Source organism: Salvia splendens, chromosome 10, assembly GCF_004379255.2.
Source record: "Salvia splendens isolate huo1 chromosome 10, SspV2, whole genome shotgun sequence".
Taxonomy (NCBI): Eukaryota; Viridiplantae; Streptophyta; class Magnoliopsida; order Lamiales; family Lamiaceae; genus Salvia; species Salvia splendens.
In genome coordinates this window covers 24,310,448-24,327,896 of record NC_056041.1, presented here as the reverse complement: position 1 = coordinate 24,327,896, position 17,449 = coordinate 24,310,448, and the positions used below count along the sequence as shown (strand labels likewise).

Here is a 17,449-nt window from a genome sequence, read left to right as displayed (position 1 = left end):
ATGATTGCAGATGAAACTGTCTCTACCGTGATCCAACGGAATGACCTCCCTTCAAAGAAGACCGACCCAGGAATGTTCACGCTCCCAATTTCAATCGGAGACGTCCAGGTGGAGAACGCCATGTGCGACCTGGGGGCATCTATCAATGTTCTACCATACTCCATCTATCAACGGCTGGGAAAGGCAAAGCTAGTCGACACGGATTTAATGATACAGCTGGCCGACAGATCATGTATTCACCTGGAAGGAATTTTGGAAGATGTTATTGTTAAGGTAAATAACTTTCTGTACCCAGCTGATTTCTTCGTATTCAAGATGACGGAGCCCGCAACAAAGGAGTCAAGCGGAGTCCTACTAGGACGGCACTATCATAGACGTACGGAATGGAACGATCAGCCTAGATTTCAAAGGAGAACAGTACACGTTCAATATTGATGAGGCCATGAAAAGGCCAGCCGATGGAGAGAACATGTACTCCATCGATGTGACTGAGCCCTTGGTACTGGAGTATTTGGAGGAAGAATTTTTAAAAAGGCAGTTCACTGACTCCGCCGCAGATAAGGAAGTCGAAAAGGAAGTGGAAGAATGGGTTGAGACCATGAAGGTCGGAGAAATGGACGACCAAGCCGTCGCAAGTGCAATAAATGATTTTTACGAGCGCCCAAAGCCAGCTGGGTCAAGTGGGACAGCTCAAGTATCTAGCCTAGCGAAGCGGCATGATCAAGGCAAGCTACTGGAAAGAGACACAACAGAAAACCCTCTGCCCAATGAAGAACCAAAACCTGCAAAAGAGTTAAAACCCATTCCCGCACATCTAAAGTACGCCTACCTGGGTGAAGATGAAACCAAGCCTGTCATCATCAATAATCAATTAACCCAGGGGCAGGAAGACAGATTGCTGGAAGTATTAAGAAGGAATTATCAGAGGGCCATCGGCTGAAAGCTGACAGATTTGGTAGGCATCAGCCCGGACATATGAATTCATCACATCCGACTGGAGGAAGGAGCCAAACCACACCTCGACCAACAACGGAAACTCAACCCCAACATGAGGGAAGAGGTGCTAAAGGAAATCGTTAAGTTGGTTTCGATCGGGATTATCTATTCCATTCCCGACAGTAACTGGGTCAGCCCAGTGCACATGGTGCCTAAGAAATGAGGGATTCAAGTGGTAAAACACAAAAAAATGAGCTAATCCCGACAAGGCCAGTTACTGGATGGAGAATGTGCATAGATTACAGGAAGCTGAACCAAGCTACGAAGAAGGATCACTTCCCTCTGTCGTTCATTGATCAAATGTTGGAGAAGTTGGCAGGGAAGCAGTACTTCAGTTTCCTGGATGGTTATAGTGGCTATTTCCAAATTGCTGTGAATCCAGAAGACCAGGAGAAGACGACGTTCACCTGCCCTTTTGGCCTCTGTAACGCCCCGGGCACCTTCCAGAGATGCATGATGAGCATTTTCTCAAACCTATTGGAGGACTGCATTGAGATTTTCATGGACGATTTTACTGTCTATGGGGATGATTTTGATCAATGGCTGCATAGTCTGAACAGGGTATTGGAAAAATGTCGCCAGAAGGACTTGGTTCTGAATTTCGAGAAATGCCATTTTATGGTTACCGAAGGAATAGTCTTGGGCCACATAGTGTCAAGCAGAGGGATCGAGGTCGACCCAGCAAAGATAGCGGTCATTGCTGGGTTCTATAGACGATTCATAAAAGATTTCGCAAAGATAGCCCAGCCACTAACACGACTTCTTCAGAACGAGGTCGAGTTTGAGTTCTCAGATGCTTGCAAAGCCGCGTTCCAATTTCTAAAAGATCGATTGATAAGCTCTCCAATAATATGTGCCCCCGACTGGAATCACCCCTTTGAGGTGATGTGCGATGCTAGTGACTATGCTGTGGGGGCAGTTTTAGGTCAGAAAATCGAAGGGAAGAGTTATGTCATCTTTTACGCCTCCAAAACTCTGAATCAGGCACAAAAGAACTATGATGTGACCGAAAAGGAGATGCTATCGGTAGTCTTCGCGTTTGAAAAGTTCAGACCATACTTGCTTGGTTCAAAAGTAATTGTTTATACAGATCATGCGGCCATCAAATACCTCTTAGCAAAAAAGGAGTCAAAGCCGCGGTTAATCAGGTGGGTACTCCTTCTACAGGAGTTTGATTGGGAAGCAGTGGATTAGAAAGGATGTGAGAACAAGGTGGCAGATCACCTAAGTCGAATTTTGCAAAAGGACAATGAAGAAGCAATTCCAGACGCTTTCCCTGAAGAACATCTCTGTCTGATCGAGTCATCACCTGAATGCCGGTGGATCAACCAAGCGGAGGGAGTTGATTAAGGCAACCAGAGAAGCAAGGGACAGAACACGAGAAAGGAGCCATGGTTCGCGGACATGTCCAACTACTTGGTAACGGGCGAGTTACCTAGAAGTGATGAGATTACAAGAGCACAGAAGCTAAAGCTTAAAAGTGATTCCCGATACTTCTATTGGGACGATCCTTACCTATGGAAAATGGGGGCAGATCAAGTAATCCGACGATGCATTCCAGAGTGGGAACAGGAAGACGTGATGATCCACTGCCACGCACTGGCTTGCGGTGGGCACTTTGGACCGAAGAAAACAGCAAGGAAAATACTTGATAGCGGGTTTTACTGGCCTTCCATCCATAGAGAGGCTTATGAGTTCTGCAAGAAGTGCCCTCGATGCCAACTTACTGGAGGGATATCTACTAGAGACGAGATGCCTCAAATCCCCATTATTGTCTGTGAAATATTTGATGTATGGGGAATGGACTTTATGGGAACCTTTCCCGCGTCTCAAGGCAATCTCTATATACTAGTGGCAGTGGACTATGTGTCCAAATGGATCGAGGCAAAGGCAACTAGGATGTGTGAGTCCAGAGAAGTAGCGAAGCTCTTGAAATCAAACATATTTACCATATACGGGGTACCACGGGCTATCATCTCTGACCAAGGAACTCATTTCGTAAACAGAACTACTGAAGCCTTGATGCGGAAGTATGAAGTCCACCACCGCCTATCCACACCTTATCACCCGCAATCCAATGGTCAGGCTGGGGTTTCTAATAGAGAGATAAAGGCTATCCTAGAGAAGACAGTCAATCCCACGAGGAAGGACTGGAGCCGTCGTCTGGAGGACGCACTCTAGGCATACATGACCGCTTTCAAAACGCCTATAGGAATGTCCCCATACCGGCTGGTATTTGGAAAGATGTGCCATCTGCCGGTGGGAGTGGAGCATCAAGCTTACTGGGCCATCAAGGAAATGAATATGAATACCGACGCAGGGACTGCAGAAAGAAGAATGCAACTGCAGGAGCTTGAGGAGCTCCGTCTGGATGCCTACGACTCTGCTATGTGGTACAAAGAAAAGAATAAGATATGGCATGATAAGAATCTCCGCAAGAATGAGCTCAAAGTAGGCTAGAAAGTGTTGCTATTTCAGTCCAGGCTGAAATAAATGCTAGGAAAGCTCAGATCAAGGTGGATAGGTCCTTATACCATTGTCGCCGTCCGAGCGAATGGGGCAATCGAACTCCAGGGAGACGATTCAGATTCGCCTTCCTTCATGGTGAATGGTCATAGGGTAAAGCCATACAGAGAAGGAATAGAGGTATTTGTGGTGGACGACATTCCACTACTCATGCCTAACTCTCTCCAGTAATCAGGTAAAGGGAATGATCAGGTACTCATAGGTAGTCTGCTTGATCAAGCGGAAAAGGCTCAATCTATTAAACTGATCAAGTGACATCCTAGGGGACCCGGTCAAAAACCCTTAGGAATTAGTGTAAATAGCTTTTAGTAAGTTTTATTGTTTATTTATTATTATTCAAGTTAAAAAGATGGAAGAAAGGAGGAAGACTGATCAAGTGGAGCTAATTAAGTTTCACTAAGAATTAATTGTCCACTTGATCAGTGCATTTCAAATTTAATTGGTGGTACAACGATTAAGGTGAGCAGGGCAGGAGATGAATGGATGTGCGCAGCCACTGAAAAGGTGTCAGGAAGCGCCATCCGACATAGTGAAAGGACACCCTGGAGAGCGATGATACCTTCGTGCCTGCAGACCTGGCAAAGAATTCTTCACATCCTTCTGGTTTTCCGGGAGTACAAACTTGGAGGCCAGGAGCGTCTCTTTCCGGGTGTTCAGGCGTAAGCAAAAGATGAGCCTGAACGAGTTCTCTGTGCGGATGGGACTCCATACCGAGACCCAGGTAGCCAGTGGAGAATGGTTCGGGCGCGACATTGGCCTTCATCAGAGGAGGCCGGATTTTGATCAGCAGGCAGTCTGGCAAAGCCTGTGCAACGGACATGCCCCCGAGTTTAAAGCGTCTGAGTCCAGAGCGGACCATATTGCTGATCCGGCCCTTCGCCTTGCCCAAGCCTTCCTAGCCTGCAACCTCCTGGGCCAAGCAAATACATTGTCAATTCTTACTCTGGCCGAGCTCTATTTCATGTGGTGCATGAAGGACCAAAGGAGAGTGCACCTGGGCTATTGGATTGCCCACTAGATAAGTCAGATTGCCAATCGCCCCGCCCGCCACCTTAACGTCTGCCACCTTCTCGGAGCATACCTAAGGAAAAATTGGACCCTGGAATTCCAGGAGGGTGTGGAGCTTCCCGATCGCTGCCTGCCCAAAACCTGAACTGTTTCACATTGATTTCTTTGTAAGAATTCAGGTGCTCAAACAACTGTGTGACGGAAAACTTCGCTTCATCTCAAAGGCTCGGAAGGAGAAGCAGGCAGAACATCAGGAGGACAGGGGAGAAGAGCTAGAGGAGGTCAGACGCAAGAGAAGGAGAAGGATAACAGATCAACCGGCGAGCCCCGACAGGCAGCCAAGGCAGAGGTTGGAGCAAGCAAACGTAGCAGAACCAGATGAGGCTGCTCGTGCTACAAATGAATGGAGACTCCGCATGTAGCAAATGCTGACGCAGCTAGTAGCAAATTCGGACGCCCTACTGGTCGCTCAATCCAGGGTTTCACAGGCTATTCACCAGCTGACCCTCGCTATGCAAACACCACTTCCCTCTGCAAGCTCTCCTCCACCTCGGCACCCGCCATCCTCCAGGCCACCCTCAGCGTCCCCCAGTCAGCTCCGCAAGCATTGAGTATACCCCCCCGATCTCTACTCATTTCAAGTTCTGAAACTTTTTTAGTTTTATTTGTTTTTTTTTTGGGTATGTATAACTGTTATTCTGGTCCACACCATACTTAGACCTATATTGGGTCTAAGTGTGAGAAGTATGCATGTCCACTTTTGCTATCTGTTTTGTTCATCTTCCCATATCTGTTTTGGTTTCCATTTTTCTGTGTTTCTTAGCATGTTTTGATTATTGGCACCGCCTCACACTTAGCCCAATGCTTGGTCTAAGTGTGAGAAGTTTCCCTTGTTTGTTTTTGTGCAAATTGCCTGTACCTAACCCTTCTTTCCACTGCATCCAGTCCCTCGAGGACGAGCTCATATGCAGTGGGGAGGGGGGACGGGTTAGTTACAGAAAATTCATACATGCTAAAATTTTTCAAAAATAACAAATTTTAGATAGCAATAAGATAGGAAATATGCATGAAATCGGATAAATGATAGACTTGATTACTTCGTGGAAGAGTTAGAGAAAGAATTTAGTACGCTCACATGTAAAACTTGATTGCAAAAACTTGATCAATTTGAATGACGCAAGTATGATGGAATCGCTCAATTTCTAAACCAACTGTGAAGCCTCTCTATATGTGAGTTATAAGCCAAAAGTAGAACACTTTCTACTACTCTTTTCAAAAGAAAAATTACGAGAGGGTCAAGGAGATGAAATTTATCAAGGGGAACAAAAGGGGATAGCAATAGAATAAAAAAAAAATTTAAGGTAGTCGGGTCGATCAAGTTAGACAATCAGGTTGATCATACAAAAAAATTGAGAAAAGGGTTAAGAAAAGAAAGGGGCAGGAAATAGTTGCAACCTGACCCAGGAAAAAGATAAAATAAAGCCGAAAGTTATAACGCTAAGGGTCAACATTGACCGAGAAGGAGCATCAAGTGGAAGAAGACCTTTGGCTTTTTGACTCATGTGATTTTCTCTTTTAAACTTAGAACCCCTAGGACCCTACCCTAACAAGTTACTACCCCTGAGCCTTGTTACAACCCGAAACAAAGACCTTAAGGAACTATCTTGTGCAGTCCGATTCAAAGTATTAAATTTGTAGCAACACCGAGTGAACAGTCCTAACATTTCTGGTGAGAAATGAGTGACTGAGTGAATCCAACAGTGGTTTTTAAATTGAGCAATCTTGACAAGCTGACTCCTTGATCAAGCAGAAGCGAAAAAGCAAAAATATAAGCTACTGGTTAATGGTATGACCTCGACTTCGGGTATGATTGTTGGAAAATTATTCGGTCCAATGCATACATGTGAATACGTGTTTTTAGTTCTTGTTCTTCTTTCTTTTGCTTGTGAAATAAGTAACCCATGCCTGAAATTTGCCTTATCTTTTTCTCTTTCTTTTTCTTTCTCTTTATACTTGAGGACAAGTATGTTTTAAGTGTGAGCAGTTTGATAAGGCTCATTTCATGCATCGGTTTTGGGGGTAAAACATATACTACTTGATCGGTTTATCGCGCAAACAAGTGTTAAAATGTGTAGAAATGCTACTTGTCCAAGGCAGCAAGGCCGAACTGATCAAGCACGTACAAAAGGCGAAAAAGGCCAAAAATCGGGGGAGTTGATCAAGGGTCGAGGTCAAGCAGTTAAAGTGGGGACCGCTGGTTTCTAGAAGGAAAATGTGAGGAAATGAGCCGGGTGTGGCGCACCATTCTGTTACCCAGGATGACGTTCTAGAAGGGAACACGTGCCTGCTTGTGAAGACGCCAGGACGAACCGATCAGAAATTTGTTATCCAAAAGCGTTGTTATTCTAGAAGAAAGAGCACGTAGCAATCAATGAGTCGCTCATCCTCTGCATGAGTGAATATTCTCTGTCAACATCGTTATCCAGCTGTAGGCCGAATCGAGCTTATAAATAGAGGCTGCGCCACCACAAGAAAGTATCCGAGACTTTACTTTCCGCATAGTTTAGCTTAGTTTAGCTTAGTTCAGCTCTCTAGCTTAGTTTAGCTTAGTTCTGCTCTCTTAGCTTAGTTTAGTTCAGATCTCTAGTTTAGCTTAGATAGCGTAGTTAAAAGGGCGACCGAAGGGAGCGCTGCAGAATAACCATTTCTGTCGGCGTAACTTAAGTTTCCCGCTGAGATTCTTCTCAGTTTACCGCTTTCTTTATTTTCGAAGTGTTAGCTTAGTTTATTTTCACGCTGTAATCGTATCTTAGTTTAATCGAAGTTATTCTCTCTTTTAAATCGCGCATTTACTTTTCTGTTATTACCTGCAATTTACTTGACCCAGTGTTTAAATTTCCGTTGATCAAGCTAGCTAGTTTGAATTCTGCCTAGATAAAAACCATAGTTAAAACTCCCAAGTTAAAGCGTGGCAGCAGCCAACCCCTCTGTTCACTACTCACACACTCGACACACCAACTTCTCTGTGGGATCGACCCCGAACTTGCCGCTTTACTGTCTTTGGCGCGTTTCGGTTCGAGGATTGATTCGATTAAGTGGCAATGACAATTTGCTAACTGGTCCAACCGATTCAGTTATCCTCCATATAACTTGATCCAATCTTAATCCGTGCATTCCTGAGCCCGCCATTCCACTACACACAGCTCCGAGTTATCTCGAAATATCTTCATACGATGACCATTGATGAGGAAAGGCACAGAATTCGAGACATCTCCTTGGATCTCTACTGCTCCATTTGCGCGAAGGCCAACGATAGTATATGGTCCGACCCACTTGGATTTTAGCTTTCCATGAATTAGCTTAAGCCTGGACTGGAACAGGAGAACTTTCTGCCCAACTTGTAGTTCCTTGGTCCGGAGATTCTTATCATGCCAGAGCTTGGTCTTTTCCTTGTACCACATCGCGGACTCATAAGACTCAAGCCTCAATTCTTTCAACTCCTGGAGCTGCAATTTCCTCTCTTCCTCACAAGCTCGAGGACTCATGTTAATCTCCTTCACCGCCCAGTATGCCTTGTGCTCCAATCCCACTGGCAAGTGGCACATCTTTCCGAACACTAACCTATACGAAGACATCCCAATAAGCGTCTTATATGCTGTCCTGTAAGCCCATAACGCGTCGTCAAGCCTCTTACTCCAGTCTTTCCTTGACGGATTCACTGTCTTCTCTAGTATTGCTTTGATCTCCCTATTTGATATTTCCGCCTGGCCGTTAGACTGAGGATGATATGGTGTGGACAACCTGTGGTGGACTCCATATTTTTTCATCAAAGCTTCAATCGTTCGGTTTCGGAAGTGAGTTCCTTGATCCGAAATAACAGCCCTAGGCACTCCATACCTACCAAAAATTATAGACTTAAGAAATTTGGCCACCTCACCGGCTTCACAAGAGGTAGTAGCCCTGGCCTCTATCCATTTCGAAACATAATCCACGGCCACAAGTATGTATGCCTTCCCATATGAAGATGGAAATGGACCCATGAAGTCCATTCCCCAGACGTCGAAAATCTCACAAACGATCACAGGGACTTGCGGCATTTCATCTCTTTTGGAGATTCCCCCAGTCTGTTGACACCTTTCACAATTCTGACAGAATTCGAACGCATCCTTATGCAATGTAGGCCACTAAAACCCGCTGTCTAACACCTTCCTTGCGGTCTCCCTCGGTCCAAAGTGACCTCCACACGCTAGAGCATGACAATGGTTCAGCACATCCCTTTGTTCCCACTCTGGAATACATCTCCTAATTACTTGGTCAGCTCCCATCCTACATAGATACGGGTCGTCCCAAAAATAGTACTTGGCTTCGCTTTTCAGTTTCATCTTCTGGGCCCAAGAAATTTCTTGGGAACTAGGCACTTCTCTGGTGACCAAGTAATTTGCGAGGTCTGCGAACCACGGCTCAACGTTTATTTGACATTTTCCTTTTTCAGCATCTTCTGGACCCGTCACTGCCATTATCTGTTCCCAACTGATAAGTCTAGGCGAACCTTCCAGATAATACAAATGTTCCTCGGGGAATGCATCTGGTATTGCTTCCTCAGTCTCCCCTTGGAAAATTCGACTCAAGTGGTCAGCCACATTGTTCTCTATTCCCTTCTTGTCTTTGACCTCCCAATCAAATTCTTGTAACAGTAACACCCAACGGATTAATCTGGGTTTGGACTTCTTCTTCGCCAGCAGGTACTTAATAGCTGCGTGGTCCGTGAAAACTATCACCTTCGACCCCAGCAAATACGGGCGAAACTTCTCAAATGAGTATACTACCGCCAGCATTTCCTTTTCAGTGGTGTTGTAGTTCTTCTGGGCTTGATTGGGCGTTTTCGAAGCATAAAAGATCACATAGCTTTTCCCATCGACTATTTGTCCTATCACTGCCTCTACTGCATGATCACTCGCGTCGCACATTATTTCAAAGGGTGGATTCCAGTCAGGCGCTCTAATAACGGGAGCAGATACTAGTCTATCCTTCAACAGCTGAAAAACCTTTTTGCATTCCTCATCGAAAACAAAATCAACATCGTTATGCAACAAGTGAGTAAGTGGCTGAGCAATCTTTGCGAAATCCTTTATGAACCTCCTATAGAAACCAGCATGCCCTAGGAATCCTCTTAATTCTTTCTGATTCGTCGGGTATGGCAATTTTGAGATCACATCAACCTTTGCTCGATCTACTTGTATTCATCTTTCTGATACCACATGCCCTAGGACAATTCCTTCTAGGACCATAAAGTGGCATTTCTCGAAATTCCAAACCAAGTGCTTTTCCTGGCACCTCTTCAACACTATATCCAAACTTGCCAAACATGAGACAAATGAATTCCCGTACACAGTGAAGTCGTCCATAAAAATCTCGATGCAATCCTCTAGGAGATCCGAGAAGATACTCATCATACACCGCTGAAAAGTGCCTGGCGCATTGCACAGACCAAACGGCATCCTTCTGTAAGCATACGTTCCGAAGGGACACGTGAAAGTAGTCTTCTCCTGGTCTTCGGGATCCACATAGATTTGAAAGTATCCACTGTACCCGTCAAGGAAACAAAAGTATTGCTTGCCCGCCAACCTCTCCAGCATTTGGTCAATGAAAGGCAGAGGGAAATGGTCTTTCTTGGTCGCTTCATTTAACTTCCTATAGTCAATGCACATCCTCCACCCAGTAACTAGTCGGGTGGGCACCAACTCATTCTTGTCGTTCTTGACCACCTGTATTCCTGATTTCTTTGGTAACATATGCACTGGACTCACCCATTCACTGTCTGGTATGGAATAAATGATTCGTAGGGAGAGTAGCTTCAATACTTCCTTCAGCACCTCTTCCCTCATGTTAGGATTCAATTTGCGTTGAGGATCTCTGCAGGCTTTTGCAACCTCTTCTAGCCGAATGTGAAGCATGCACAGATCTGGACTGATTCCTACCAAGTCAGAGAGTGTCCACCCAATAGCCTTCTTGTTTCTCCAAATTACCTTCAACAGTTCCTCTTCTTGTCCCTTGGTCAAGCTGCTGTTAATAATCACATGGAAAGTTTCATTCTCTTCTAGATACGCATACTTGAGACCTGGTGGAAGTGTTTTCAGTTCTCTCTTGGGGACATCTTTTTCCTGGGGTAAGGGATTTTTCCTTGTCGACTCAGTTGTTATTCCCTTCGTAGTCTTAGTAGAACTTTCCATGCTCGCCACATAAGGTGTCTTTCTTGATCTAGCTAGCTCCGGGTTCGTGCATAATTCCAGAATTGCTTTGGCTAGCTCCTCATCTGATAACTCACTCGTGTTCATAGCTTGACACCACCCGACTACTTCTCTATCAATAGCATGACTCATCTCAGAATTCGCAATCTGCTCCTGCATTAATTCGGTCTCAAGATATTCCTGGACCAAGGGGTTAATAACATCTATAGCATGCAAATTTTCAACGTCAAGAGGTTTCTTCATTGCCTCATCTATGCTGAATGTATATTTCTCCCCATTGTAATCAAGGCAAATGGTGCCATCAAAAACATCAATGATAGTCTTAGCGGTACGTAGGAAAGGTCTCCCTAAAAGTACTCCGCCAGACTCTGCAGACTCATTATCGCTCATCTTTATCATATGAAAATCAGTTGGGTACAAGAAACCATGTACTCTGACTATCACATTCTCAAGCACTCCTTCAGGGCAGATACACGACCTATCCGCTAGCTGGATCACTACTTTCGTATCTACCATACTTACTCCTACTAGTTTCTTGTAAATGGAAAGCGGTAAAACATTTATTGAAGCCCCTAAATCACACATAGCATGCTCAATTTTTACATCACCAATAGAGATGGGCAAAGTAAACATACCTGGATCATTGCGTTTCGAAGGCATCCTCCGCTTCTAAATTACCGCGGAAACATTCTCGCCTATCAGAATTTTTCCACTAGGTCTCGCCTTACCAGCTATAAATTCCTTGATGAACTTGCTAAACACTGGCAATTTCAGAGCCTGTAAAAATGATAGATTGATTTCCAACTTCCCAAAAATATCCATGAAATCTACCGGCTCTTCCTTTTTTTCTTGGTCTCCCCCCGGCTTGGGAAGGGTTTCAGTCGCTTCTCCGCTCCTGTGGAACTTTCAGCTGAGAACTCTCCTACTTCTTTCTTCTCCTCCTCCCTTACCTCTGGCCCTTGATCGAGGAAAAAAGGTTCAGTTTCTCTAGGCAATGGTTTCTCCAAATCTCCTGCCCTGAGTTCATCTGTAATCATGGGATTGTTTGCAGCCAAGTTCCTTGGTCTAGAGGTTATACCCCATGTCTCCTTACCCGCAGTGGGATCTTTGACTTCCTTCGGTCTCATTGCTGGGCCTTCGTACCCCTTCCCAGACCTCAAGGTAATTTGGCTAATATTGGCCCTGTCAGGCGGTTTTACTGAGGCAGGAATTTTACCCTCATTACCTCGCATGTCACTCAAGGAAGTAGCAATCTGTGACAGCTGTCTTGCTAACATATCCATTGCCGCCTTTTGTTCTTACTGAGCATCCTGAAGCTTGTGGACTACGTCATTGTTCGACTGTAAGTTGTTCTGCATGTGCTGCTGAGAACTGATGAGTTCGTGCACCATTTCATCAAGATTCCTTGGTGGCTTAGAACTCGGCTGACTTGGGCCGGGTCCTGCATTTTGGTTTGCTCCACTTCCTTGGGTCGGGCGAATATTTCCTTGATCCCCTGAATTGTTGTTGAACTGATTTTCTTGACCTGGGTAGGTGGTTTGGAAATTCCTTTGGTGCGGTGGCACATAAGAGTTTCCCTGATGGTTTTGATTCATGTTTCCCCAGTTCGAGTGATCTCCCTGGTTCCGATTGTTCCAGTTGCCCTGCCCTTCTTGGTTTCTTCCTAACCAGTTACCTTGTCTCTCGGGCTGAGGTGCAAACTGCAAATTCTGTTGTGGTGCTGGCTGGTTCTGTTCGTTGTCAGTCCATCTGAAATTGGGATGGTTCCTCCAGGGTGCATCTCTCTGTCTCCCTGGGTTCCAGCTCCCATCGGGATTCCAACTTCCCATTGCATTGACTTGGGCCTGATAATCTCCTTCCTGGGTCCCGTAATATTGCTAAACTTGATTATCTCCTGGACCAGGAGATTTCTCCTTTCGTTGTGAAGCTAGTGGATTTGTCTTTTCAATAGCGCTCAAAGAGCTTTCTCGAGCCTGTCGATCTTTGCTTCTACTTTATCATCTTCCTGCTCTCTCATAGCATTTACTGATCCTCTCCTTACTGCATTTCTGGGGTTATCATATGCCTTTTTAGCGTCGATCAACTTCCCCAAAATCTCTCTTGCTTCACTTCCTTTTTTCCTGGTGAAATTCCCCCCACTCGAGGAATTCATTAAGTCCTTAGACTCAGGGGTCGCCCCTTCGTAAAACAGAGAGTAGGTCTCTGCCTCTATCATTCGGTGATTCGGGCATGCATCCAACAGCCCCTTGAATCTCGACCAATACTGACTCAAAGATTCGTCGTAATCCTGCTTACACTCTAATATTATTTTTTCAGTGCATTCGTCTTGTTGGACGGGAAGAAATAATATAAGAATTCAAACTTGAAGTCCCTCCATGTGCGGATAGAATCCGGGGGCAACCTCAATAACCATGTGTTGGCTTCCCCCTTCAAGGCAAACGGAATCGCACGCAGGCGATAATCCTCCTCAGTCGCCTCATTCGGCCTTTTCTGTATGCCACACAATTTACTGAATTCATTCAAGAACTCATACGGACACTCATTCCTTCGCCCAGAGAATGTGGGTAGGATGCCGAGCACGTTTGTCTTTATCTCAATGGACCTCTATCGCGGATTCAGCACTATAGCTTGAGCTGGCTCTCCATCTAGATGAGCAGTAAGTGAGCCGATCTCTGGATCTGGATCAATTATGTTCGTCATGTCCCCTGTTTCTTCCTCCTCTGTACCTGTTTCCGAAGATGATTTAGGATCCTCCCTTCCTGACGAGTTCCAATCCTCTTCACTTTCCGAATCAAACGGAAATGGATCTCCCGTAGATAATCCCGATCTGGTGGTGACCATAGATGCTGTGTTCTTGACTTGCCCAATAAACTGATCGTTCCTCCACTCAGATGAGTTACCACAGTATCCCAGCCGTGAGCCCCTGCTCATAAACTAGAAATAAAAGAAAAGGAAAAATTTAAGAACTATGTACGCCAAAATCATCTAAACACAATCACAAATTATGCCATCCATCCCCGGCAACGGCGCCATTTGAAGGTAGGATTATTTGTGTTGTATAATGTGGGTGTTCGTGTTGTGAAAATGCGATGTGTTATACTAGATCGAGATACCAGGTCCTATGAATCCACTAGATCACTTGGTCTAGGAACTCAATGGACACGGAATACTCTGTCGTTGTACACACAAAACTCCCCTTCAAAGATCCCTCAACCCGAATACTATAGATTAGTATAGAGAAGCAGGGATCGATCCCACGAAGATGGACACGTAAGAAAGCGTTTAGAGACTCTTGACAAAGGCGGCTGCTGCCACGCAAACTGGGTTGAGGTATAACTCTACTAGACCTAGGCAAGAAATGTAAACACTAGACCTAGGAAACTGTAAACATGCTGAGATCAAACATCATATAGACTACGTGATATTAAATTCCCTTCCTAGACCGTGTAAACGGCTACCTAATAGAACCAGACAGGAAACATATAACAGTGGGGACCATAATTCCAGAATTAGCAAGTACGGCAGAAAGGCTGCAAATAACAAACTGAAACTCTAACTAACAACGACGTGCATCTTTTAACTGAATCACAAACTCAGATGAAGAAAACAGAGCACGTACCTAGATTCGAATAGAATATAAAAGTTGGGTCGTTAGAAACTTGCAACAAACCGGAAATAACAATGATCTACATATACTAGACGGAATTAAATGAAAACACAAAGGCTAGGCATAAATTTAAACCAACTCTGCTCGGATTCACGTCGGATGCTTAATCCACTCCGGATCCAAGCGATCCGAACCAAACAACAACCTCAATCAACTCCATAACTTCCGCTCTAACAGATCTAAACCGATCAACTCTGAATTTAAATGATTCCACTCAACTCAGCTACAACACCAAATTCAAACCTCCGATTCAACCAACAACAAACTCTGATCAACCCGATCCAGCCATTACTCTGCACAGATTCAGTGAACAATTGCGAAACGCATCCAACACAAGTAAACTAACTCAAACTCTAGATAATCACAGAAATGAAATCAGAAATCAACATCAATGACATGACAGAAAATTAAACTTGCATTAAACACAAAAATATTCAGTAAAAAACAGAGGGTCGAGCTCCGAACAGCGAAGCTCGGTGAAATCCACAAAATATGAGAAAATAAAATGGAAGTTGTTTCTTCGCCCTCGACAGGACGGTGTTACAACCCAACTGAAATGCGATAAAGCAAAAAGTGAGAGCAAACCCCCAGAATTTCCCTCTAAAGAACCCAAGTGTGTAAAAGAAAAAAATTGAGCTTCGAGCCACACACTGTTAATGAGGCCTCCACCGAGAAGGTCCCTCCAGAATGCATGCTTCCTCCTTTATATAGGCGCGTAGAACCTTCATAGAAATCTCCATTCTACCCTTCGGCTCCGAGATTTCCTCCGTCTTGCAATTTTCCTCCATAATGCTCACTTCTTCGCCAGTTTCCTCGGACATGTGATTGTCCTCTTCTTTTCCTGGGCCTGGCGAAATTCTTCTACACACCTGGCTTAAAACGTGTGTTAGACCCAGTAAATCCTCGAATTTATCCCCTAGACCTATGCATGAAATTAGCCTTATCAGCATTCATGGAAGAACATCTATTGTTCTCGATAAAGTTTGCGGTGGGATGTCACCATATTTTCGCATCCATATGATACCAGCTGCCTTCCTCTTCCGAGGATCGACGTCTCTAAGAGCATCCACAGTGGGACGGATGTCCTGGCGGACATCCCGACGGACTTCCCAAAAACACCTACTGCCACGTTATAAGGACATTCTACTGCAGTGCCACGTCATAAGGACATCCCACTGCACAATGGCGGACATCCCCAAGGACATCCCGACGGACATTCCACTGCACTGCCATGTCATAAGGACATTCCACTGTACTGCCTCGTCATCCCTGCCGCCAGTCCCATCGTGCCCGTGCCCGATCCCGGCGTCACTCACGGGCAGGGATGGCATCCCCAAATCGCGCCGCATACTATCGATGACATCCTTCAGCGTCAACTTGTATAAGGGGTTAGTCGTTGCATACCACTTCTTCATGGTGTGTATCAGGGTCTCATGCTGCTGTATGCGGGCGAGTGAGGGGAGCTCGGGATCGATCTGGGAAGGAGCTGCCGATTGGACCTCGGGGGACCCGCTGGCGCTTCCCCTAGCCATCCGCATTGCGGTGTTTTGCCCAACTGGGCGACGGCGGAGGGAAGACAATTGAGGGGTCGGGAACTCTGCCTTGGCACCGACACTGCTGTTGTACTCCCCGGAGGCGTTGATCTTCATCCGCTTCGGCCAACCAGCTTCAACACCCGAACTAAACTTGGCGGAAGTCTGCACCACAAGATAGACCTCCCAATATTTGAATTAACCAAAACCCAATTCACTATCGGGGAACTACTGGTGAGACAGAAGCTTCACATCATCGGCGGACATGCCGCTGGTTGTCGTGCGAAGGTTGTTTTGGTAGATGTTGGCAAATCGGCTGAGCTGCCTCCTCAGCCGCTCCCACTGTTTCCGGCATTGCTCTCCATCGTGAGGCTTCCCACCTGGCGGTTTGAATTGGAGGTAGCTTTGGCTAATGCGCCACCATATTCTGTCGATATGCTAGTTAGCCCCGACGTAGGGATCCTCGACTACACTGATCCAGGACTTCGCCAGCGCGACGCACTCCCCTATGCTCCACATGGTCCTCTTTCTCCCGCCGGCTTCATCCCCTTCCTCCTCGGCCCCGTCCCACCCTCGTTCCCCGCACGCGAGGACGAGGTAGTGCCCTTGCCCTTACCCTTCTCTCTCTCTTGCTTCCGCGTCCTCTCTGCCGCCAGGGGCATCTCAGTGGGTGACTCCCTGACCGGAGATAACCCCAACTCCTCAAAAGAGAAAGTCTCAATGCCGGTGAACTGAGTCTCCAGAGGGGTACTCTGGGGGAATCACTAGGCAATAAATCCATATAGGGGCGATAGACATTGTCCCCATGTGATTGAGGGACCCCCTGCCTGCTCCCCAGCAGCGGTAGGCATGCCCTGCATCATCCTGGGCATCATCATCCGGGGCATTTTGGGCATCACCCCCTTCATCGTGGCACTCATCCCAGGCATTTGGGGCATTTAGGGGTACATATTGTAGTATCCAGACATCATCCCCGCAATTTGGGGTTGGGGCATCATCGGCGCCATTCCGGGCATCATCCCGGACATCGGGGCACTTCCGCCGGCATTTCCCCCAACTCTAACGGGAAAAGTCGGCGTTTGTGACTCGCTCGTGGCGGGGGAATCACAATCATGGTACTCCATTTATCTTCAAAAGAAATGAAAGTAGAGAGAGAGAAACTCATTAAAACAAGTGGTGCGAATGAAATGAAGTTCAACGAGCCGTATATATAGAGTTTTTTTTATAAAAAAAATTAAAAATCGGGACGTCCGCCGTGGCACCGCAATGGCAGACGTCACGACAGACGTCCCCGAAATGCCGCGGAACTCCGGTGTCCGCAACGCACGTCCGCGTCCGCAACGCAGCTGCCTAATGGCGGACGTCCCGTGCGGACTTCCGGCACGCCGGTCGGACGTCCGCTGGGACGGCCGCCGTTGCGGATGCTCTAATACCAATGTTGCAACCTTTTTCAGAGCTACATTGATTGTTGC

At 46.0% G+C, this 17,449-nt stretch overlaps 1 protein-coding gene across 1 annotated transcript; it reads left to right on the top strand.

Annotated features, from left to right (window-relative positions):
- On the top strand, positions 1 to 940 carry LOC121752813. Its single transcript, XM_042147901.1, has 2 exons — positions 1 to 273; positions 419 to 940. Exons 1-2 carry the CDS (start codon positions 1 to 3, stop codon positions 938 to 940), a joined length of 795 nt encoding a protein of 264 aa, XP_042003835.1.
- The last annotated feature ends 16,509 nt before the right edge of the window (positions 941 to 17,449 follow it).